At 30.9% G+C, this 27082-nt stretch overlaps 1 protein-coding gene across 1 annotated transcript in view; it reads right to left on the reverse strand.

Moving 5' to 3' along the window:
- Positions 1 to 693: 693 nt before the first annotated feature.
- Positions 694 to 27082, reverse strand: part of LOC145332118 (uncharacterized) — a 48283-nt gene continuing 21894 nt past the window's right edge. The window contains exons 14-25 of the mRNA XM_080177062.1: positions 22881 to 22960; positions 17539 to 17634; positions 16997 to 17066; positions 16596 to 16704; positions 15978 to 16115; positions 15795 to 15848; positions 12050 to 12128; positions 10030 to 10090; positions 5933 to 6061; positions 3897 to 4016; positions 3447 to 3568; positions 694 to 3140 (exon numbers count right to left, since the gene is read on the reverse strand). Of these exons, the coding sequence (XP_080033188.1) occupies positions 3062 to 3140; positions 3447 to 3568; positions 3897 to 4016; positions 5933 to 6061; positions 10030 to 10090; positions 12050 to 12128; positions 15795 to 15848; positions 15978 to 16115; positions 16596 to 16704; positions 16997 to 17066; positions 17539 to 17634; positions 22881 to 22960 (1137 nt within the window). The 3' untranslated portion in view covers positions 694 to 3061. The remainder of the gene's footprint in view (positions 3141 to 3446; positions 3569 to 3896; positions 4017 to 5932; positions 6062 to 10029; positions 10091 to 12049; positions 12129 to 15794; positions 15849 to 15977; positions 16116 to 16595; positions 16705 to 16996; positions 17067 to 17538; positions 17635 to 22880; positions 22961 to 27082) is intronic.

Raw genomic sequence — 27082 nt, forward strand, 5'->3', positions numbered from 1 at the left:
GACCACAGTTGAGCTAGAACGACGTTCTTTACCTTTTTGGAATTGGCATGAAGTTTCAGCTAGGGTTGTCAGCGCCACCTTTAGTCTAAAATGAATTATAAAGTTTAATATGGGTCCCTGAAGTCAAGAACCGAGAAATATTCACGAATTTTCATGATTTTTGACGTTATTTACATCTCAAAATCTGCTTCATTCCACTTTGCTGGAGTACCACGGCCAGGCCATTTCAGATAGAAAACTCTAGTCTTTTCTAGTGTCTTATGTATCTAACTGTATCCTAAGCAAGTTGCATAACTCTACCTCACCTACAGATGGGCTGAGGACAGATGTAGTGGGCCCTAGTCGAGAATCCAGATTAAACCACCGGCGCATTTGGAATCTGCCTTGTTGAACATATGCACGGCCAGCTCGCTGTACACGTCCATCTTCGTCCAAAGATTTTTTGTGCTAAAAGGTCATTACCTAAGCTTTTTATAGTGTGGTCAAACGTCCTGATTGGTCAAGTAGTTTTGGCGTTATGGCTGTTTAAAGTTTGTCTGGTCTTATTTGCCCAACCCTGTATATGACTCCCCAAGGCAATGCAATGAAGAAAGTAATATATTATTGATTAATTTGTGTTATGGGTAAGTGGGTTAACTTAAAATATACTTTTGTTCCACTAAAAAAACACCTGTAACACATATAAAGGCAAAATCCATTTATGAAATGTATATTTTTCAAATGAGTAAAATACAACATAAAGATACATAGGCACATATATATTTAATAACAATCTAATTGTATCAAGTCTAAAATTTTTCAACAACGTTCATAACTGCTAGACAACCAAACATCTGGCTACACAGTCTAAATTCGCTCAATATTCGTTACGACAAAAAGTAGTCGAAGAACAAAAAATGGTCAAGAAGCGCCAGCATGAGAAATTCAGCGATTTGATTTTCAGTACGTTCTCATTGCTGAAGAACAAAATTACCAATTCTTTCGATTAAAATTATTGGTTGAAAAAACTGCTATCAAGCTTTAAAGTATAAAAAGTTTTGGGTCAGTGTGAATGGAAGAGTGAAACTGGCCTTATTCCAAAACAGATGTAATAATCTAATAATTCGGAAATCGCGGCCGTTTGACCGCTAACAGCCTTTAAATTTGTTGACCTCCCTTCGTATTTAATACTTGATACATCTATTTTACAAAGAACTATGAATAGTAAAATGGTACATACGGTTTACTGGTAAAAAATCTGACAATTATGAACTGAACACAATTATTAATTTTTACAACTAAGTAAGTAAACTGCTTTTAGTAATTATAAAGCGAATAATCTATTATTGTCTATTAGGATGATCATATTTACTGCCATTTTATGATAATAGTTATTTACCGCATCATTTTATAGACAGCTTTCCGCGGATATTATAATCTTATATTTTGATATTCGTGGAAAAGTGTCTGCAATACAAAGTCATACATGTTTTTTTCAGTATGGCTGAGAACCTGTTCTAATCCAGCGGATATTAATCGGTTTTGAAGCCAAGCTGTAAAAAAAATTATTCGCTCTATAAAATCAAATTGAGTTTATTTGCCTTACCAAGCCGCATCTTCAGACTTAAATTTTTACTGGACGTTAAAAATCACTTTAAATTAATTACAGGCAAGAAATATACTCAACGTAAAGATTTTATAAATCAATTCTACAAATACATATATATATATAAATTATAAAAGAATCAAATAATTTTTAAAATACCCTGTATATAAATAGAAAAAGTTATGTAACGCAGCAATGAAATGAAAGAGAATTGTTATTTCTCGCATCGTATTATAAACAGCTTTTTGCGGATATAGAATGTACAATTATAAGATTAAAACCAGTTTTTTAACCTTAAGGTGCCGAAGGCTAAATATGATAGAAATTTTATATTCGTAGAAAGCTGGATATAAAACGATGCTAGACTAAGTTTTTTCGTATGGATGAGAACCGGTTCCTATCCACCGGATTCGAATGAATACGAAAAAAGTATTTTTGAGCATTGTAACTAAGCCCAGTTAATTAGGTTGATGCAATTAAATTCTTAGCGTTCTTTTGTAACTAAAAAAGAAAAAATACCCATATTTATTACAAGCAAAGAGTTTAAGCGTATTGAATGTAGAACTTTTTCACAACATTATAGCGAAAATCATTTTAATATAAATGAAGGTAAGCCTATCCACAAGAAAAATATAAATATCTAACATCCATGTAATACTAGAAAATTTCACAACAAATTCGATTGTTTTTTTCTCCTAACATTACAATGTTCACTTTATACCCAAAGGTCACAAAGCAAATATTTGGACACCACCTTTACAGAAAAAAATAGGAAACATTAATTCTTAAAGAAGGGAAGATTTCATATTCGTTGTAGATTTTAAATTCAAGGAAGATAGAAAAAGAATGATTTTGTTCAAAAGTAATGATGCCTTAAAAAGAATAACAATGAGAAATTTTTAATTTAGTCTCTGAAAATTTAATATTTTATGGCTTTATATTTCTTTTAAGATAATAATATCAGGAACAAGAGATAATGAATCCAAACAAAAAATATTTGTTACAATTTTTCATCTTTTTAATAAATGATTTTATAAAATTGGCGTTTTCACTCAAAGTACCTTGATGAGCAGAGAACTACCCCAATTATTTTTTAAAAAGGTTAGGACTCCCTGCAGGGGTATGGAACAGGGCCCCCCCCCCTTATTATTAAAAAGTATTTAAACAATAAGGGGGAAGGGGTATAATGTAATCTTGATGAAAAGTTGCATAATGTTTTTTTTTTCAAATAAATTAACCTATGTTCATGAACATAATTAGTACTTACATAATGACAATATTTTAAATAAAACTTTTATATTAATGCTTATTTACACAAATAAACGGCTACAACAGAAATTATTTAGTAATATAAGCTCTAAAAATAGATGCCTTGCTATTATCAAATATTATACACCAAATTATGAAATTAATTATTGCTGAAATAGTTCAATTATTAGCTGTGATTAACAAAATTTAGATTTTTCATAAAATTATTTAATTTTCTTCAACGTCAATGAATTTTTGTCCAAGCACTTGTGCAATACGCGTCAAATCATTCAAGCAGGAATGTAATCTGAAAAAGCACAAACAAATATATTATAATTCCATCTATCTACTAAATAAATCTATCTATATCTATAGTTTCTTTGTTCTAAAGACAAATTAGTTCATTTAATTCAATCTATTCATCTGTTTATATATTCATTTATTAGTCAATTAATTCGTTTATCTCTCTACTTATCTAATTTCAATCTATATAGTGAATTCTAAATTTTCTGTCAACATTAATTTATCTATTTATCTACTCTAAATCAATCTAACTCTTTATAAAAATTGCACTGGCGGTTATCTATCTATCAACTATAAACTATCTATCTACCTGGCAGCAATGGAGCAAGCTCCTAAGACCCCCTCAGAAACTGCAATTGTTTCAAAAAGCGCAAACAAATAATATTTTCTTGAGTCTTCGATGTCGTCTTTGTTCTTGGTCTCGGCAAAATTCTTAATAAAGAAAATTATTATTAAACTATTTCAATTATATAATTAAGTATCTTAGCAATATCTTATAAACCTTAATAAAGAAGAATATTGAGAACTCTTTTTGGCTGTTACCATTTAACCATAATAAATTTTAATTTTAAGAAATAAAACTAGGAACACTCTAAAGGGCTTTGGAAAAATATAATAAAATTCAGGGGCTTCCCTCAAAGTGTCTTTTGAGCACTGAAACCCATACCCTTTCCTCTTTCTTGTGAGCAACTTTTCTTTAGGAGAGTAAAACATTTGGAGGAAGAAAGGTTAAAGAAAATTATTTAATTGAATTTCGTACCTGATTAAAAACGATGACAAAAAGCAGAATGTATAATGAAGCACGTGGGAGACCAATTTGATAAAAATAATCAAAGAAATTGAACAACTTAGTCGCCTCCTCCTTCAAATCTGTATCAACCTACAAAGATAAATTGGATCGTGGAAAGAAAAGAATGTAGCGGATTTCGTCGTATTTTCACACTAGCTTTTTTAGGTCCTTTAAGGTTAGGTATATATTAATGTTGATTGTCCCGCAGGGTTAGGAAATTGGCCTTTTAGGGTTAGAGCCAACCGCAGGTGCTATATATAGGTAAAATGCTAATGTGAAAATACGACGAAACCCTCTACTTTTGTTTTTTTTCCATGATCCGATTGATTAATTATTATTACTTTTCTGGATAGTTAATTATTGAAACATTGGCTTGCGAACAGAAGAGTTCATTTGGGACAAATATCCCAATTCTCCCTCTCTTGGCGTCTAATATCGCTCCCCCATTCCCTTAATGTCTAAAAATACTGATTTGATGTTTAGACAAACAGACAGGTATAGTAAACAGACAAATTAAATTTTTACTATTTAAGCGTGTCTAATAAAGGCATAATAATTATTTATTGATAAATACACATATATGTTGACATTTAGGTAAATAGGTAGATAAACAAAAATATAGATAGAAATAGAATATCTATCTAAAAGATTTTCTTAAAAATTTCAATCTTGAAGAATAAATGGTAACAAGACATAATCCCAGTTGATGGTTGCTATTGGTAGTAAACTCTCCAAACAAATTTAGAGCATTTTCATTTTGTACTTATTGTTTGTCAAAACCAATAATACGCTTTATCCCCCAAAAATGTTAAAAATAAAATAAAATTAGTGCCTTTTAAGTAGCTAATATATTTCCCCTACTCTTGTTGTGCATGTAACAAAATGTACAATCCAGAAATGCATATTGTTGGTCATTTTACTTTTGACTATTGGTCATTTCTATTCTACGACCTTTTATCTTTGTATGGTATTTGGTAATAACATTACTGCCCTGTATAAATATAGAATATGTATTGTATATATAGCTACGTATGTATCTACTTATCTAAGTACATACATTTGTATATATATCTCTGTCTAAAAAAGTCATTCTATTCTTCTAGTTCTATTTGTCTATCCTTAAAATAAAGTAACGGGATGTGCATTTGTTTGTACCGAGGACTCTCGCTAATCGCTGAACCGATATGATTCTCCTTTACAGGGTAGCTTCCCATAGTTCCTGGAAAGGTTCATAACTATTTTGGGAGGTACCATCACCCTTCCAAGAGAAATCGCCCCTAGAAAAAATTGGGTTATCGAATTCAACTCCCCTCTCCTCTAGTGCTAATATATAAAGTAGTAACCTTTTTTTTGTCTGTAGTGAAGAATCTCGCTGAACCAATATGACCCTCCTTTACAGTGAAGCTACTTATAGGTCTCGGGATGGTTTTAGGCTACTTTACTTTTATAAAAAGTTTGTGTAGAAATAGTTTTAGGCTATTTTTTCTGCCCTCTATATTTCTTCAAATTTAGAGAACCTGTCTGTCTAAAGCTTAATATTTCGGTAACCGCTGAACTGATTGGGTTCTAATCGTCAGGGATTATACCTAATGGTCCAGTGGCGTTTTTCAAGTATAACAAATAAGTTATAATATGAAAAGTGAGAACCCCAACCGCGAAAGTTGCATTTGTAGATAAAATGATAAGTAAATAAGAAGGTTGATAGATAAAATCATAAGAATTTATTTAGATAGATAGCCAGACACACAGATAGATGGGAAAATAATATAAGCTTGTGATGTCTTGAGTATTACAGTACAGTTCTACTTTGATAACTATTGGGAAATATTTAGAATTATAAATACCAGGAATAAGGTATTGCCAACAAGAGAATTAAATATAAATGATGCTGGGTGGGTAGATAAAAAGACACGTCAAGTGTCCCCCCCAACGACAGCTGAAATCACGTAGAGGTTTCGTGATTTTTCCCGAATAAATTTCGTTGATGGTATAAGCTGTAAAAATACCTCTTTCAAAAGGTCTTGAATATTGAAGGACAATCTTCCATGAGGAACTTTTATTTTGTGGTTTTTCAGCCAGGCAAAGTCAGGTTCCGTTAGCTTCCAAACAACTGATCTGCTCGTTCCATGATAAGCCTGTAAATAAATACATAGATAGATAAACAGATTAATAACAACAACCATATTTGTAAACAAAATCATTGTGGACAAACGGACAAAGTGAGTTATGGAGCATATGTTCTGTTGTCATAAAAAAAGATAGAGATAAATACGTGATAATATAAAGAAATTTGTACAATTATTTATGAATTTTTGAAGGATGAACGACAGACCAACGAACATAAAATTTTTTGATGATTATTGGTATAGGAAATCTTCACATCAAATATTAGTCTCATCTCTTTACTTTTTAGTTGAAATGGAAAGGTATAGTTATATTTTGACAGGTATAGTCACTAAATAAGTTATTATGAACTTATACATTAAGATCTTAGAATTTCAAGCTTGCCATATTAATACTGTAGTTTCGCTACTTGATACAAATAGTATTCTAATATATGAAGAAGTAAACTTTCTTGTCTCTAGCGAAGGATCTCGCTAACCGCTGAAATGAAATTGCTCTCCTTTAGAGGGAAGCTTCTTATAGGTCCTGAGATGGTTTCAATCTATCTTATTAAAAAAAATATTTTTCAGTCCTCCGAATATATAGCACCTAGATGATAGGGACGCAGCCGTGAATAGAAAAAGGACGTACACATAGAGAGATATCAAATTATTATATTGGCACAAAGTTTTTATAGACAGAATAAAATTGTTATAAAGAGTCTGTTGGATACAGAACTTACAATAATACTAAATATATAAAGTAGCGCAACAATAACAAGATACATATTTATCAAGTGAACATTTCTATAATAGGGATTGCCAAAATGTCTTATGGATTTCAAACTTTGTTATTTATTACTTTAAATGCAACCAGAATTATCATTAACTAAAAATTTAGCAATGCCTGGAACAATTAGGTGCAGTATTAGTACCATCAAGTTTAACATGATTCAAATGTAAGTATATCTACAATTAGTAATTAATATCTTATGTGATTGAAAGACAGATTCATATCTATTTGTTTCTTAATTGTTATCGCACTGTCTGATAAGATGAGCTTCGCTTTATGGATGATGTCATCCTTGTTTTTAAAATAATAACGTATAGATTTAAACATTTACAATAGAAATTTTGTTCTTTAGTTTTAAAAGCCTATGATATACAAGTATGATATCAAACAATTTGTAGTTTTCTAGGCTAATCTATCTAAGAAGAAGAATAATGCTTATCTGTCTCTACAAAACATAGACAACTGTAGATAAAGTGACTGGTAGCTACCTTTTTTGTCGAAAATATTCATAATAAGCGACAACGCCCTTATCATCTAGGGGCTATAAATGATCAGTGAGACAGGGGGCCTAGAAAAATCGCTTAAAACCATCCTAAGATTTAAATCTAAATATATAAGAGCATTAAACCATCCCAGTGTTTGTGTGAAGCTAACCTATACCAGATGATCCAATCGAATCAGTAGTCATTAAGATCTTAAGATTCAGACAAAAAAAAACTTTCTATTTTATATTAAAGGGTATAAAATAGTAAATCTCTTCCTATCATTCCATTTAGATCTTACTAGCTGCTCCACCTGTCTTTATTTTGTAAAGCTTGAGTCCTGGTAGTTGTAAATCTACAAAAGCGTACTCCCCTACCCATGAGAAAATAATTCTTCAGGAAAAAAAATTATCAAGTATTCTATGAAGCAAACCAAATGTACAGAAAAGTTTTTGATAAATTGTGATAATATAAATTATATTGGACAAAAGTTTATATTTTTATATGTAATTCTTCCAACAAAAAAATTCTTCAACCAATAATCTCAATCTACTGAAGGAATATTTTGTTTGTCATCATTGAGGATCAGTTTATTACTCTTGTCTGTCTTATTCTTTAAAACCCCTACTTCATTATTTAACAACCCATTAAAAAAGCACCATAATAAATTTTTTTTCAAAATATGAAAGTATAAACTCAATAGAAAAATTATTAATCTTAAAAATTTTGTAAGATAGTTTTTCATTAAAAATGTTCTTATTCTAATTTTTAGACGACGGTCTATGATTCAAAGTGTTGTCGAATTCTTAAAACAATGAAATATCAAATATCTTCACAAAAATAGTTTACATTGATAATTTTTATAGAAATTCTCATAAAAAGCTTTGGTTTTTAAAATTCAGAAGTCCAACCCTTTAATTTTCTTTTTAATGAATGTTTTTAGAATAGTACAGTGTTATCTTTACAAAAAGAGTTTATTAGAAAAAAACTTTTTCAAATATATCCACATTTTTAGCAGTCCACTAGTTTCATACAGAGATTGGTGTTAAGAAAAGTGTCTACTAAAGTAGGATGACCTATGTTTTAGTTAGGTTAAAATTTAGGTATAACTTAGCACATATTTAAAACAATTGCATTTTAGCTTTACAGAACGATAGACAACAAAAGGGGTTTACAAAATAAAGGTTTTCTAAATGATAGGTATTAACTAACAGTAACTAAAAAATTATATAACGTGGACGATTTTTTATATTCCATGAACATATCCGACATACCAATAGACAATATTACATAAATTTTTATGTCTACATTTTATGTCAGGAATTTGTATCAAAGCAAGGAGGTTTATAGGGTAATTAGTTTTGAAAATACAAAACTAAACCAACATCTTTATACATTGCAGTTTTGTTTTTAGTTGTTGTAAACCAGAGGTGAAGGGGTAGGTCATTGACTATAACTTTTCAAAATTTATGAAAAATAAAATTATATCTATCTCTTATTATTAACAATAAATATTGATAAGAAGTAATGTGAAAAAATTGTATAAAGTAGATATTTTACGGAATTTAAAGGAAAAAAGTTGGCTAAATTAATCTACAACTATCATTCGTCTATGTGAAAATTCATTGGATTAGCAATGTTTGAATAAAAATTTCTTGTCCAATGACCCTTGCCAAGTATCCATGATTGTAAAGTAGAATATTTTGCCCAATGACCCATTACAAGTTTATTCTAAGGCTTTTAGACCAAAGCCAAGACTTGACAAAAAAAAAACTGGGATGCAGGGATTAGTAAATGAAAGATAAAGTTATTCTTCAGGTAGCTTTTTATGACTAGGTTATCCTGAACAAAGCCCTTTAAATTTTGAATAAAACAAATATATTTTTGTAGCGAAGCACTCTACATTATGAATCCGTCTGTATGCACAGAAAATGGATTTCTTGAAAATATTTTTGAAAAACGAGCTTTTCTCATAAGATACTTTGGCTGACTACCTTTTTCGGGTATAGTCCTTTCCACGACATCCCTCCATAAGGAGCGATTCTTCGTATTTTTAAAATGGCTTTTTATAGGTTATTTTAGGTTAGATTATATTGTGTTAGGTGATTGCCCCACAGTGTTAGGTAATTGGCCCCGCAGGGTTAGAGCCCCCCGCAGGGGCTAGAATTAGGAGAAAAGCTACTGTGAAAAATACGAAGAATCGCTCCTTATGGAGGGATGTCGTGGAAAGGACTATACCCCCTTTTTCCTATAGTTTTGTTGTCTTCTTTTATGAACTAATATTTTTAACATTTACATAGTAGGTATACATTTCCACCATCGTAAATATTCTTAGACTTTTAATCTAAAGCCAAAACTAGACAACAAAGACAGACCATAGATATATTTACTAAACTTCCGTCAGGTGCAAGGGCAAAGCATTGCATTGGTACAATTATTGTAAACAGGTCTGTGGCATCTTTGGTCATTTTGATACCCAATGAGCATTTGTTAGAGAGGCGTCTTCAAGGTTTTGTCAAAGAGGATTCGCGAAGCACGCCCGAAAATTGTGACAGATAATCAACAATTATTGTACATCAAAGCAAATTAATAAATTTTCACGCTCCTACAGATTATCTGGCATTACCTTACAACCAACGAGAGAACGCTTCCTCCCCCCCCCCCTCTTCTTCTCTTGTCATATAATATACTTACACCTTTCCTGATTAATTAATTTTAAAAGTTACCTCAAATATTGTAAGCAAAGTAACAGCCATCAGATTACATTCCAATAACTCTGTCTGATCACTGAAAATTAAATAGTTGTAGAAAAATCACTCTATAAGCTAAGTGTGTCCTATACCATATATGCGGTTAAATTATAAAATTTAAAACAAATAAGTATTTGATTTAATATTCAACAAGGATGACAACATCCATAAATAGCGAAACTCAAAAATTATGAAGGGATATGGGAAAAAAATTTAATATTAAGCAGTAAAATACAATGAAATTATACTTAATAAAATAAGTAAATCACAAAACCTTTAAAATCACACAACCTTTAAAATAATGAAAACTTAAAAATCTAGGAATCGATTTAGCAACGCAATTAATAGACAAATCTTAATGAAACTTGATGGGGATATGTAGAATATGAGCATATTTAATCCTGAATAGAAATAGAGAAAATCACGAAAACCTAAAAATCTAGGAATGTTACATGTGCACAATTATTTATCAAAACGTAATTGACATACTTCAATTAAAGCAAATATGGCCAGAAAATTGTTAATGTTCGTTTGTCCCTCCTTTTAAGCTTATTTAGTGCATCACTTTTATGGATGTTGCCATCCTTGTTTATACATATTTAGAAAGATGGACGGAAAATTCAATTACTTTTATAACCAATCTCCCCTATTCTGCTTATGTAGTAGATACTAGATAATATAAATTTTAGAGCTAACATAAAATATTTAATGTTTAGTTTACAAAAAGAGGAATGGGACAATCGATTTTAGGTCAATATTTCTAATTTTCTTCATATTAAATTAAACCTTACTTTCTTACACCTATATAATAACATTAAGAATCTAGTTTTATATTGATAAAAGGAGAGCACATATTTTCACTAGGATTGTACATACATTCTTGACTAACAAAAGTGTTGGAGGCAAAATATTTTTTTTAAATGCATAATTGAGATATGGTTTTTACTATCATTCTTCTCAAATTCACTAGATAAACAAAATAATTAAGTAGGGATATTTATACTCTATAGAAACTCTAATATCTTTATCAATAAATTTCAAGGAAGGGTTGAAGAGAAGGAAAGCCCTGGCCATTATTAGGATTAAAATGGATAGAGGAGAAGAGCTGTTCTTTTCTTACATCAATTTCCTTATTCGCTCTGTTTAGAAAAACAATTTTTTTTATAAGTATCAAAGCTACTGTAAAATTAGTACGTCTAATGGTCACTTTGTTTATAGAGTTTCAACGTAAGCTTATGAATAATTTAATGACGCAAATTTTAAATCACACTTGTTCAGAAATACTTTGAAATAAAAACTGTTTGACATATTGTAATGTCAGCAAAGTAGGAGAATTATGATTGAAAATTTTATGGTCAAACCAGGGAAAGAGGGAATGCATTTTTTCTTGTCACTACCACGAAGGAATGAATTAAGGAATCATCCATCCTCTATTTCTTGTCATGATAGTCATTACAAATAACATTCCTATTCTATTTAAAAACTCCTTTTTTGTGGTAAAAACAGATTTTAAGTTTTTCTTTCCTTTCTTCAATTCTAGTGACCATTCTTCAGAGATTTATAAATTGCCTAACACCTGAGGTCCCTGTTGTTTTCCTATATCTAAACATTATGTTAAGTACGTGAATTTTAAACCAGCGAATGGTCTCTACTTAATTATAAACTTTATTTAGTACCTAGCAATACTTGAAATTATATCCCATAAACTGTATAACTTTTGGTTTGCTAGTTTTTTAAGTTTAACATGTTGTTATCTTGTTTTAAAGGGACATATGAGGGGTTGGGAGATGGAAGTCGATCCCCCACTTTTAATTTTAGCTTTTAAAAGTAAAAGTTTCGGCAACCATGTATTTTTAAATATATTACCTACATTTACATATGGTAATTTTTTTATGAGAGTTTACTCTTGGGCTGGTGGTGGTAACCTCCCCCAAAATAGTTATAAACCTTCCCAGCACCTATTAGAAAATATAAAATTTTAAGCAGAAAAACTTACTTCAATTGAAGGCTGTTGAAATGCTTGTTGTGTCTCAGCAGCATTATTGTTTGATCTATCAGCGTTTGAGCTATATCACCTAAAAAATTATAAATTCATAAAAAAAAGCTTCCAATCAAAACCAAATAAAAATCCGCAATGTTTAAATATGTCTTCGACGACTTAATAAAAATTAGACACTAGACACTGTAGACAGATATAAATAAGTTTATATGTAAAATTTGTAACCAGCAGATTTTAAACATTTCATTTTATCTACACGGGTAGGCTAAAAAAATTCCAGGTTTTTGAAAATACCCATTTAAGCGGATTGCACAGCCTTAAAGTCACATGTCTTGGTATACTGGAAAAGGTAAAAATCAAATTTTATTTTGGGGGCTTTTTGAGAAAATCCGCAAAATATTTTTTTTTCATTTTCGCCTAAAATCCTCTAAAAATAAGGTAAAAAATGTTAGGGTAGGCTTTTTAAAACTGTTATTGCTTAGCCCTTAGTTATCCTAAAAAAATGTTAGACATACCAATGGAAAGCTTATCTTCTCTAGCTTTCAAAATGACAAACATTTGTAACGTGCATTGTATAGTTTTGTATCTATGATGCTAAATGTAAAAAGTATCATCAAACACATCTAAATGTACATGTGCATGGTTTGATTGTGTCCCCCCCCCCATTCCTCTAGCTAAAAACCTTGGGTACCAGAATAAAAAACCTTGGGTTCCAAGATGAAAAACTTTGGGTACCAGAATAAAAAATCTTTAGTACCAGAGTGAATATTGCTTACCAACCTCCATCCTTCCCTGACTGATTGAAAGGCCAAGGCTCTAGGGATCTAAAGGAATGAGACAATGCCCGAAAAATTGATGTACATCTCCAATGATGATTACCTATTATGTAAATTAAATTAATATTAGTGGTTGAAATGTTTGGACTCTCAACTTAATCTAACAAAATAAACCTTATTTTATAAAGATTTGGAGACTATAATGTCCCCCCCCCTCTCCTCCAAAACACATAGACATTGTACATTAAATTACACTGGTACACAATGTTTTATAACCACTTTATCTTACTCATAGGCTTAAAAACTTTGGGTCTTTTAATTGAATTTTGATTGGTTGGTTCCATACTGTCAGCGTTAAATTTTTTCTATTATAACTTTAATCTACAGAGGGGGTAATTTTGGGGATTTTCGTTAATCTAAATTTTTATTGTCTTATCCCTTAAGATCACTGAAAAGTCCTAACTGTGCATGAAAATGAGTTGCGCCTGTTTACAGACCAATGCATTCCCCCTATACTTTTGCTATTATTGTCAAGCGCCAGACATAGTACCAGTGGATATTATGACAAGGGAAAATTTGTTTAGGTATTTTTGCAAAGGTTAGGTTATGTTAAAAATATACAAATAAGCCCCCCGGAAGGGTTGGTTATTCAAAATACCTTTAAGATGGTTTAAATGGGCTATGTTAGGTTAATAAAGGGATAATAAAATAAGACCCCAGCAGGGGTTAGGCATTTGGGTAACCTAAAAGATATTTCTAATTAGGCTAGGTTAGGAACATAATATACTAATAAGCCCCCCATGGGGGTTAGGCATTTGATAAGGTATTTCTACTAGGTTGGATACGGTGGCTGCGTATAATAAGAACTTCGCTCTGATCGTAAAGAAACCAAAACAAAAATCTTTTTTTTTCTTACTTTTTTTATGACATCTGCTATTTAACTCACTTTGTCCGTTTGTCCCTCTATTATTTTCATGTTTCGCCTTTACAGATGTTTTCATCCTAGTCTTTATTTAAAAATCACATAGGTGTAGTTCATTGACCTTACTGGTCAATTTTCTGAAAAGACCCAAGTAGATGCGCACACTTCTCGCTAACTGTTGAACAGATCAGGTTCTCCTTTAGCGGGTAGCTTCTCATAGGTACTAGGAAGGTTTTTAACTATTTTGGAGGAGGGTACCAACACCCCCAATGAGAAATTGCCCCTAGAAAAAATATCCCCCTGTCATAATATCCACTGCTACTATGTCTGGCGCTTGACAATAATAGCAATAGTATAGGGGGAATGCCTTGGTCCGTAAACAGGCGCAACTCATGTTCATGCACAATTAGGGCTTTTCAGTGATCTTAAGGGATAAGACAATGAAATTTAGATTGATGTAAATCCCCTAAATTACCCCCTCTGTAGATTAAAGTTATGTGTAGAAAAATTTTAATACTGATAGTTTGGAACCAACCAATCAAAATTCAATTAAAAGACCCAAAGTTTTTAAGCCTATGAGTAAGATAAAGTGGTTATAAAACATTGTGTACCAGTATAATTAAATGTACAATGTCTCTGTGTTTTGGAGGGGGGGGGGGGGGGGGTGGTAATATGGGATGTTTATTACACTAGTCCCCAAATTTTTATATAATAAGGTTTTTTATTTGTTAGATTAAGTTGAGTGTCCAGATGTTTGAACCACTATTGTCAATATGCATAAGAGGTAATCATTATTGGAGATGTACATCAATTTATCGACCATTGTCTTATCCCTTTAGATCCCTGGAGTTTTGGCCTTTCAATCAATTTAGACCAGTCAGGGAGGGATGGAGGTTGTGTATTTTGCTGGCGAAGGGTAAACAATGTTAACTCTGGTACCCAAGATTTTTTATTCTTGTACCCAAGGTTTTTATTCAGCTTGCAATATGTAGATAGATGAATGTACATTTAGATGAGTTTGATGATACTTTTTACATTTAGCAACATAGATACAAAACTATACAATGCACGTTAAAAATGTTTGTCATTTTGAAAACTAGAGGAGATAAGCTTTCCATTGGTATGTCTAACATTTTTTTAGGATAACTATGGGCTGAGCAATAACAGTTTTATAAGACCTACCCTAACATTTTTTACCTTATTTTTAGAGGATTTTAGGCGAAAATGAAAAAAAAAATATTTTGCGGATTTTCTCAAAAAGCCCCCAAAATAAAATTTGATTTTTACCTTTTCCAGTATACCAAGACATGTGACTTTAAGGCTGTGCAATCCGCTTAAATGGGTATTTTCAAAAACCTGGAATTTTTTTAGCCTACCCGTGTCTACTAAAACTTTAATTAGTTTTCAGTCTAGCTATGTTTCTACAATACCACTAATTAGCAAAAGATTCTGTTTTTTAAATTTTATTCTGCTTTTTAATATCAAAAACGTTACTATGCTTAAGGACGTACATGCTTTTTTTGGAGAGGGGTAAAAAATGAGGGTTTTTAATGATTTAAGGGGTGTAATCTACTGTATTGTTTTAAATTTTGAAGGGAATGTAAAATGAGGATATTTGAAGTTTGGGGAAGTCAAACACTACTTTAGCCCGCCTCCCTCCCCTGGACGTCTTTAACTTAGTTGTAACCATTTTTTACGTCTAAAAATCAGAATTCCGGATATTTTTTTTCTTTTAAATGTAATCTTATTAATTTTGCTTAATTTTATAGACTTGAATGTTTTTAAAAACGAAAGGGAAAATATTTTAAAACTAGTAAAAGTGGTGGCACAGATTATGACGTCAAAAAAATTAACCATAGAGAGGCCACTATAAATTTTACCATTGGTCAATTACAGTGTATACTGGCCTCTCATTGGTTGATTGTTTTACGTCATAATCTATGCTGCCACTTTTACTAGCTTCAAATATTTTTCTAACAATTATAATTTATATCGCTTTTTTCTAATGAAAACACTAAAATCAAAGCTAATTATTATATTTCACCTGTATTTACTTTTCCATTTTCATTCAATAATTTCCGTTTTTCTCCAGATTTATCTAAAATATGACGACATTTAGACATTTCATACATTGATTTGATATTATATATCAATATTTCTATGTATTATAACTTAAATGTAATATTGAGAGAAAAATTAAAGCTTCCTTTACTAGACAAAATTGTACCTGAATTAAACGGGAGGTATTGTCTTGAATGGTTCAGCTGCCGTTCAATTTGAAAGCTTTTAACCATAGCCACAGTTTCATTTATGGAAGAATACTTGTCTAGCTCTCTGTCTTCTAGTCCGTCATTTCTTACTGACCCTAGATAAATAGATAGATAGATGTTTGGGTGGATGGATATATGGATAGTAAATGAATAGATGAATGAATTAGAGGACAGGCATATAGAAAGATAGAGGGATAGATGAATAGGTATAGATGCATAAATGGATGAAAAATTGAATAGATATATTAATAATTAAATGGATTAACAAAAAAATGAATAAATGTAAGAATGGATGAATGTATTAATAGATTGATGGATGGATAAAGGAAAATGAAAGTTTAAATAAATGGGTTAATAGATAGATAGATACTTTTAAAAAACATAAAAAGGACAGACAGACAGATGAACGAAACTTTACAAAGTGTCTCAAAAGATCAGCTGTGTCGTCTTAAAAATCCATCTCTTTTAGAGACACTTTGTAAAAATTCAACAGTAATAAGTGAAGACAGACAGACAAACAGATGGATATAAAAGAAGAATACAAAAAAAACATAGGGAGACAGATAGATATTTACCTGTATCAAACAAAGAAACAAAGAGTGTTCTACCAATTTTATTTTGTTCCTCATAAGATTTTTCTCCGTCAATAAGAAGAGCTAGGTCTTCTTTGGTTACTTCGGAATCCTAAATTTTTGTGATCTCTGATGTAGCGAACAATTCAAGAGTTCCAATATTGGCATTTTCAAATCAAGTTTTAATTAAAATGTACAAACTGTAAATATTTAAGTTAAATGTTAAGCGCTTTGCAATCAATTATCTCATTCAGCACTGTTAACAGCCACCCCCCCCCCTCCTTTACACCTCTTATTTAAAAAATCAAAAATATGGGAGGGGGCGGGCTGTAGGTTGGATAATTTATTTAGGTAAGGTTTAATTATAATGTGCACCGGACAGGTATAATAAAACTTAAATATACCTGATGTGAAGCATCAACTCTTGAATCATCTAATACTGCGTCAGGATCATCTGGATCGTCTCCACCAGATCTTAAATAACAATCATTAGCTTCACACCAGCTTATTATGAGACGTGATTTTCAGCTGTCATTGAGGGGGCAACACTTAGAAGAATTGACGACCTTTCTTCTGCCACCCCAAATATTTTTTAGATTTATTTCGCTTGTTGGCTATATCTAATTACTGACTTGACACATAAAACTCGGGGATCATAATGGACAAGACAATGGAGATAAATAAATAGTTTTTAAGCCAACAAATGATAGATTGTGTCTTTTGATAAACTTTTTATACCATGTTTAATGACCCCACTATCCTTAAACTAGCACTTGTCATAGCTTGTGTATTATCTAATCTGAATATTTTGTAGTATTTTTTTTTCTGATAAAACTAAATTCATCTATCCATTATGATTTATTTCTACCTATTAATTCAATATGTCTAATTTTCTACCAATCTATCTATTTATCTAATTGAACCTAGCTAATATATTTCTATGTACCTGCTATTACTCTTCTTATGTCCAAATCTTTTGCTGCACTGTTCGTCTGATAAAACTAAAGCTGGCTTCATCCCGGCAGCCACGCACTTACGGTATCTGAAAAATAAATAGATTTATTCACATATTACATTTACTTAATATGCCTGAAAAAAAAACTATATAAGCTTGCTCTAGTTCTACGAAAGCTACGTAAGCATTTGTATGTCCCTGTTTTAATTGTCGTTAGTATTTATAATATTGACAGATAGACAATTTAAATTAACACTAAAGAGTATTGAAGGATGGCAGCATCCATGAAAGCTAGGCTTACAATACAAGAAATAAACATAGATTTCGCTTGATTTAGACTACAAATTAGGGATCTAAAGGGATAAGATCTAATGGCCAGTGAATTGATGTACGTCCCCAATGTTAATTAATACACAAAATTACCCCTTATGCAGATTACATTAAGTGTTTGGAAACTTTTTGGACAATCAACTTAATAAACAAACAATCAAAGTTAATAAATAAGCCCCAATTTGTTATGTAAACGAATAAGAAAACGTTATTATAAAATATTGGGGACTAATGTAATAAAATATCTCTGACTACAAATAGAGTCATAAATTTTGACAAACTTTCAAGTTTCAAATATTATTACCTAAAAAGTACCACCGAACCAAAAAATTTGTTTCCTAACGTTTCACAATAATTTAGACAATCGTCCCCGATAACTAAATAGTTATGACAAACTGACATATGGACTCTTATTGTAGAAAAGTTTCGATTTCAACAATTTATTTAACACTCTTATGACAAATTTGTTATTTACTTAGGTTTAACAAATAAACAATTATTTTTAAGTTCTTAGATAAATAAATTTGTTGTTATAGTTCCAGATTACAATCTATAATTAAAAGTAGAAAGATGTCTGTCTGTCCGTCTAAACCGAATGGGCTCTGTTTTTCATGGAATATACCTAATGGTATATAATGGTTTAGGTTATTGCTTTAGTCAGAGGTTGAATACCCCCCACCCAAAAAAAAATACTTTTTCCTTAAAATATTTTTTTCAGACAAAACAAAAATATGGGGAGGGGGTACTATCCCCAATCACTTCATGGGGCGATTTATTTAAGTAGAAATTTAAAACCGTGACAATCATGTCCATAAGTAGCGATCACAGAAAATCATGTAATTTATGCATCAAAAAATAAAAAATCTGTCAATAAAAAAGGAGTGTGCAGCAAATTTTCTTAAAGATCTCGGAGTAAACAAGTTTATAGAGGTTGGACACAACCACACACCCTATGGAAACAGCATATAGTGTCTAATAAAAATGACGTCATACAATACAAATGACCAATGATAGGCCAGTATACATTTATATTGAACAATGGTAAAATTTATACTTGCCAATCATTGTAGGACGTAATTTTTAATAGGCACTATAAGCTGCTTCATCTCTACTACAATCTTAAAAATACCACAACTGACAAAACGCAACTCTAATAATATCATTATGTCTGCATTTCTATTTTAATATAATAACAGCACAAAATTTAATAGGAGATAACTTTTAACTTAACAAAATTCTTTTAAATCAAATCACTTTTGAAGAAATATATGTTGAAGTCCAAGATATTACTGAGCAAATAATCTTTAGTGTCGATAATTCCACTTACAAAATCCTCCCTTTTAATCTTAAGTACCCCACCCTTATTATATACATACACACATTAGATAAACAATGATGACTACATCCATAAAAGCGAAACACAGTAAATCATTGAAAAAATTTTTAACAATTGTGGAAAAATAGCTGGTGCTTTTAGTTTTGAAGCAATGCTGCGATGTTGTAAAATGACTCAATTCTGAATATTTTGGACTTTTTATACTTTTACAGGTGCAACAATAAAGATGCTAAGCTTTTCTTCTCTGAATAACCAAATAAAAAAAGGTAATATTTATCATGAAAATGGTTGTATAAGAAAAGATGATAAAATACACCGTTTAAAGTGTGAGTGAGAACTTTCTTATTATGATTTAAAGTTTCTATGCTTTCAAGATTATTCTTCACTTTTACAAGAGTCTTGATGCAAGATTTAAAATCCATACGACTATTCTAACATAAATAGCTTTCAGATTGTATCTTTAACACCTTTGTTATAGAAAAGATTCGCTTATAACAATGCAGATAAAAATAAAATGTACATATTATTAATAATAATAATACGATAATGTGTTATTTGTTATCTTTAAGATGTTATCACCACTTTAAGTAGGCATTGAATATTATAAATCTGAGGGCTGCTAAACAATTGTTATTCTATTTTTCTAAAATTTTTGGGGAGGGGAGATGGTGTAAGATTGGAAAAATGGGGGGAAATATCTAAATAGGGGAATTTTAAAATCACTGGGACATGCCAAAAAATTGTTAAAAAAAATCATAAAGTTAAGAACAAAATATTGCTTTTTTTGCAAAAGACTTTTAGCTGTTTTCTGTTTTTTTTTATTTAAATTATTAAATAATCTTTAATTCTTTAATGATTTGTTATTTATAGAAATATTAACATAATTTTCTTCTCTTAGATTTTTGTCATTATTGAACAGACATAAGCTAGATCCATTGCATTTATTTTTTATAAAAGTAGCGCAGTTATATTATCTATAGTTAGGGTTAACCTTATTATGTCTGCAAATTAATTAAAATTTTGTAAAATAATATTCTTAGATATCCATGATTAATTAAATTATTTCATTTACAAACATGCTAAATATTCTTAAGTTAATATTACCATTAGATATTACTTTTATGCTGCCATTTTTAAAGTGCTGTTTTTTGTCTTAAAAAATGTTTTTGGTCTATCATTGCTGTGCTATTTGTTAACTTTAACTTAATTTCATATTTGTTATCCCCGCCCCTGATTGCAGGGCTCTTTTTGGAATCATATGTTATATCCATCTATCTCTGTGTTCCGACTAGTTTCATTCTTCTCTACCTTGGAGACTTCCATACAAGCTTTTAAAAACCTTTCAATTTAAACTAAAATTTTTTCGTCGTAAACTGTCTATACAAAGTAGAACGATGTATTTTAATTATTGAACATAATCTAATTTAACCTATTGTATAAAGTATTTTTTTGTCTGTGGCAAAGGATCTCTCTAACCACTGAACTGATATGGTTCTCCTTTACAGTATAGATTTAATAGGTCTGGTGTAGGTTTAAAGCTATTTTGGAGGAGGATACCATTTATCATTTCTATTAAGCAACAGCCCTTCTTTATTTTACAATCCTTTGCCAAGCCGCTCTGGGCACTGGATTCGAGAAAAGGGAGAAAAATTTGGGTGAAAAAAGGAAAGTTTAATGGCGGTAAAATGAGTTTTCAAACCTTTCTGATCTTGTACATATAAGATAAGACTCTAGGGGGCTAGGTGTCGCTTCGGGTACTAGACCTCTTCTCCACGCACCTCGAAACATACTCCGCTTATGATTGCAGTGTAAAGCGTTCATTCACCCACCATACAACCAACTCTCTGAGATGCACGACCTTTGTCTGAGAAGTCCCAACTGTGCATGGTAACGAGTTGCGCCTGTTTTGGGCCAAGGCATTCCCCCCACTCTAACTATTTACGTCGCGCATCTGACATAGTAGCAGTGGGAACCATTTTTAACGTCTTTTAGTTATGACGCGGTGTCGGACCGAGATTCGAACCTATCACCTTCCCGACGACGAGCGGATGCGCTACATGTTGAGCCACGGTCGCGGGTATCTTGTACATATAGCTCAATGTAGAACTTGTAAGAGCTGCTAGAGACGGGACTACAAAACGTATAGTGACACCCGAAGTAAAGATGCCTACAAATAATCTAGAATAGCCATTACTCATAAAATATTTAGCTAGGGAAAGCACACAAAAGAAAAGTCTTCGTGTATTTATGAGCTCTGCAAGATAAGTTTTATGTCAATTATATAGATGTGGGCGTTCAGCCATTTTGTAGGTAGTGGCCCTTAAGAGTTGTTCATTAAAAATGTCCGTTTTCAGGAACATTTTACATTAAACCTATATAATTAATCATTTTATCATTCCATTTCATGTATAAAGGTGAGAGGAAAATTTATTCATCATCCATTGTTCTATCTCTGTCAATTATACATATTGTATAAATAGAATTAAAATCAATCTCTTTCAATTAAGTGCAATTAAAAATCAATTCCCAAATTGCAATTCAAGCAATTATTTTAGACAATGACATACATATTACTTGATGATATTTATAAGCCCTTTCTTTCTGCTCTTGTTATTTTCGAAAGCGAAACTTTTCTATACTTAGGGTCGGTCCGTATGTCCATTTCAAACATATTTATTTTAAACTTTTTATACAACAAATTTTTAAGTGATATAATCATCCAATTGATCTGATTTCTGGAATACTGATCCCTAGGACAACAAAGTGCAATGTTGGAAGCGAAGCATATCTATAATTAAAACCAATATAAGTATGTCCTTAATGTTTCTTCAGTTCTGACACTATTTTGATGTTTTCATCCTAGTTATATTTGCTTTTATGTTCATGGATGTTGCCCTTCCTATAACTTTATATTTCCCTTCATGGCAATAACTTTAAAGTGTTTATCTATAAATAAGATTAACAGTTTGGACTTGAATATTTGAAGCCATTATAAATCTAAATCCGTGTTTAATACTTAGTAATGGAGGTAAAGTTACAAATCAAAGATTATAGCTTATTTCAAGAATTGGATAGATGGATAGTGTTAGAGAAAAATAAAAAATATACAAATAATAATAATCATAAATTATATGAAAGATTCTCAAAATTTGTCAATCCCTATATAAAAGTAAAAGGCTATTTGTCTGTCTAAAATTAAAAATGAGAGTGGAATTCGACTTCCTCATTTTCATTTTAAGAAAAAGTAAAAAAAATTGATTAGGTCACTTTTTATGGGCAATTTCTCTTGGAATGGTGGTGGTACCCTGTTCCAAAATAGTAATAAACCTTCATAGAACCTATGAGAAGCTACATCGTAAAGGAGAACCATATCGGTTAAGCGGCTATAGAGATCCTTCGGTACAACCAGTCATACGCCACTAGACGACTCTATCTAGCAGTGACCATTATTAATAATATCCTTATAATAAAGTAACAGGATGTATGTCTGTTCTCCTTTACAGGGTAGTTTCTCATGGGTCCTGGGAAGGTTTATACCGTAGAAACATAAATAAACTTTAACAAAAAATTAGCTGATCTTAACATTGACAAATTATTTATCAAAATAGAAATTAATCAAGTGCCACTAGAGGCCTCTAGGGGCGTAGCCGCTGGTAAAATATCTTACCTACAAGCTTGGCAGCTGCGTCTGTTAGCAAAGCTGATATCACAGTCATTTTTACCACTTCGACACTTGTACTTACTCGCCTAAATTTAAAAGAAATGAAAACAAGGACGAATAAATGCATAAAAAATCATTGAGAAACCTCACAATTAAATTGTATCTAAAAAGAGATAATGTTAACATTACTATGCTACTGATTAAACAAATTAAAATATTGTTCTTTAGGATGTAATTTCCTCATTCCCATATGTTATTGGTTAAAGACACCTGATTTGTGTCTTGTTTTTTTATAATTTTTATTTATCAGAGTATATTTCCCTGTCTCTGTATGTTATTGGTTCTAATCCCCAGAGTCGCCTTATCGCCATGACTTGAAAGCTTTCAGACCAGATAAGTGGGCTGTCCCCACAATGTAACGAAGAGGGGTATTTTCTAAAGAGTGTACTCTAATCAATCAACGACAACCTTATTTTCAAGCATTTTTAAAGAAATCTAAACCTGTAGGGCTTAACCTAACCTAACCTTCAAATGCTTTGCCGCCTTTGTTCAATGTACAATTTAAATATTTATATGAAAAAAACAAGCCACATTAGACTAACAGAAAAAAAATCAGTAAATTAAACCATAAAGTTTAAAAACTATTATTAAAGCAACATCCTAACTTACTAGAGGAAGTTATAATTTGCGTATTTTCTTAAAGACACAATTTTTCTACCATTTAAAAAATTACTAATATACTTTGTTTTAACACCTTAATTCTACAAGTAGATAGACATTTATTCAATGATTTTAATAAAAAAAAATCATGAAATGTTCGTATTTATTTACATTATTTGATTCTCACCTGATAACCCCTATCTATTCCTTTACATTAATTTCTAAAAATAAACTTAAAATCTAATTTCCCTAATTAAAGAAATTTAAATATCTTAATAAATGTCACTCATCTTGGTTTTATTTATATGGGTAGTTGGATTTGAATTTAGAAAAGTAACAATATCTTTCAGCTAAGATAAGCAGTAAAAATTTTATTTTCAGTAACGCAGCTACTTTGTAATTTACTATTGCTGATTACCATTATAAGAAAAAGTTACGTTCGCAACAAGAATCAATAATCTTAAAGATTATAAGATAACTGGATGCACATTATTGTGAATTTGAATTATTTGTCGAACATTTTGGACACTGCTAGCTTTAACCTACCAATTAAGACTCAACAAAAGTACCATACATTTTTGAGTCAACGAAAGAGAGAGCATGAATGAAACCTAAGATTCCAGTTTAATTTACAGTCCAATATTCTCTCCCTCCCTGACAAGAACTGTAGACATGTTTATCTTGGAATAATATCATAGATATAACATCAATATGGATCAGATACGTAGTATTTCCCACCCAAAAAAAACTTAATATTAAAAGCAAATATGTAGATATAAAAACAAGGATCAATTTTGTTCACAAATAGCGCAGCAATGAGTGGAAATGTTTTTTTAAGAATTGCGATATCACTATAGTAGCGAATACGCCCCTAGAGGCCTCTAGTGAGGGAAGGTGCGTAAGTCGACCTTCCACTTTCAATATTAGTTTTAAGAAGCAAAGACAAATTAATCGGAGGATTTTTAGGGGCCATTACTTTTGGAAGGGAGAAGGTTCCCTACCCCAAAATAGCTATGACACTTCCCTGAACCTATAAGACGCCTAACTGTAATGGAGAACCATATTAGTCCAGCGGTACGTACAGACACAAATTCATTTCCTTTTATTATTTTTATAAGAAATGCGAATGTTTATAAGTAATAATGCCGCCAGTAAGGCTGCAACAGGCTGACATGATTTATGTAAAATTAAATCATAGATTAACCTTTAACAATATTGAATTAATTAACAAGAAATGTAAAAATTTATTTAATATTCTGATATATTCTGCTGTAAAGTGGTTTGCATAAAAAATAATGAGGTTTAATATGAATAAAAGTGACGTTACTAAATCATCAGCCATCAAAGAGAGAGAGAACAATTGGCTGTTTATTTATTAAGACCCCAAGGTTTTTTTATTGGATGGCTTATCACCTTTGGGCACTTTTAATGAAGTTTGATTTATTGGTTATTTAATTTGGGCTTTGTCATTTGAGTGTCCATATTTTTAACCACCAATTGTAACCTAGAGAAAGGGTAAATTTGTGAATTAGCATTGGGGATGTACATAAATTAGTCGGTTATTGTCATATCCCTTTAGATCCCTGCATGTCACTACTCCCTTTACACAATAAAACTATTAAAACTTTTAAATTTAAATTTTTTTAAAAATACATCTATTGAATTTTCGGCCTCTGACTTGAAATTTGTATTGATATATCATAAGAAATCATGGCTTATCCGTTTCTTAACAGATTAGGCACAAATGCAGCATTAAAGTAATGGTTTTAAAGACCAAATTTTCTTTAGGCAAGTCCTCCTTGAACATAAGGCCCCTAGAAAATAAAATGTTGGGTAAATTCTTGTAGCAAACCATTAGTAATAACAAATAATTGCATAATTATAAAATATTATAATTTGGAAAATATTCTTTCTAAAAAAATCACGAAACCTCTCCTTAAAATTGAAAGTGCAACAAAGTTGTAATTACATGAAGTAATTTATCTTGTATTACTTATTATAAACTGCGCAGCTAGCATACAACTAGGGTAGGAATATTAATTCAATGAAATGTTAATTATCAGGAGCGTAGAGGGCTGTATCAAAATAAGTTGGGTGAAACCCTAAAAAGCCAAGGGGAGTATCAATGAACCTAGTAATAGTGTCCAACTTTTTATCTTTGTGACGTAACAAAAATCCATCTTTTTTTAGGGGTTTCCTTTCCCACCTCCCTTCTCATCCTTTGATTTTTGTTACGTCACAAAGATAAAAAGTTAGACACTATTACTAGGTTCGTATCAATTTAAAAATTTAAATCCCTATAACTTGAATTTTTATAATGTTGCGCGTCAATTTACCAATCAGATGACGTTATTTGAATTTAGAGTATGTTGATTATGTAGGGGGTGAACATCTAGGGATTGTATCCACCCCACTTGTAATCTGTAATACAATCCCTCGATATTTGTTTTAAGGGGAGTGTAAGAAATCGCATCTCGTACTACCCTGTGCACGCTTCTGTTTTTAAGTCAATGAATGATTTTACGTGATTTTAAAGCTTTGTGGACAAGCTTTAATTAATTAACGAATTGTAAGATATAAATTGCTTAAAATTGATTTGTTATTAATATCAATATTCATTTTTAAAGATATAGTTTAATTTTCTTTCAATTCAAAAAAACTAAAATATTTTTTACACATATAATATTGTTAATATTAATTTTGATATGTTTAGAAATCAATTCTGAAATAAAATTTCATTTCAATAGATATTATAAACCATTTTCCTTAAGGGAGTTTCATAATAATCAATAGAAATTATAGCACATAAAATACTTTAATAATAAGTTTTTAATGTAATGATGAGATAATATAGAAGAACACAAAATATGTCTAGAAAAAATTATGATTAACAAATCTAAAAATCAAATACAAATGTTTTTGTGGAAACGTCTTAATAAACTTTCTTATTGATAGATTCGTCAAATAAAATAATATTTTTGATATAAAATGGTGGTCCTTATTCCTCTAATCTTTAGTAGATTATCCATACCCCCCACAAACCCCCTTACATTTTGTTCACTAAATAAAAAATCTCTCATTCGTTGGCTTAAAAAACTTTTTATTAAAATTGAATCTAGATTGGTTTGAGAGGGTAGCACTAGCTATAAGCTTCTTCAAATGAAGTAGGAACAATTTTTTACATACAATGGAGAGAGGGGAAACAAATGTCCAATTGTCGATTCAGAGATTTTTCCTAAAAGTGTAATGTAAGACAGGAAATATAAAAACGGTATTTTCAATATATTACAAATACCATTTGATTTTCATTATTAGAGCAAAGCTAAAACAGTTGTCGTTATTGGAATGAGATTTTTATACCTACTATATAACATCATACTAGCGGCTTCGCCCCTAGCTTCTATGGGCTTTGCCCCAAGAGGTAATTTAAAAAAATTGAAGATGCAACCACTTATTTCGAACATATTTAAAAAAACATATTTTGGTGCTGCGAACAATAATTTTATGGGTTATCCATAACGCTTTCTTTTCAATCTTTTAATCTTTTT

The sequence above is a fragment of the Acartia tonsa genome, chromosome 11, assembly GCF_053477335.1.
Source record: "Acartia tonsa isolate MP-2025a chromosome 11, ASM5347733v1, whole genome shotgun sequence".
Lineage (NCBI taxonomy): Eukaryota > Metazoa > Arthropoda > Copepoda > Calanoida > Acartiidae > Acartia > Acartia tonsa.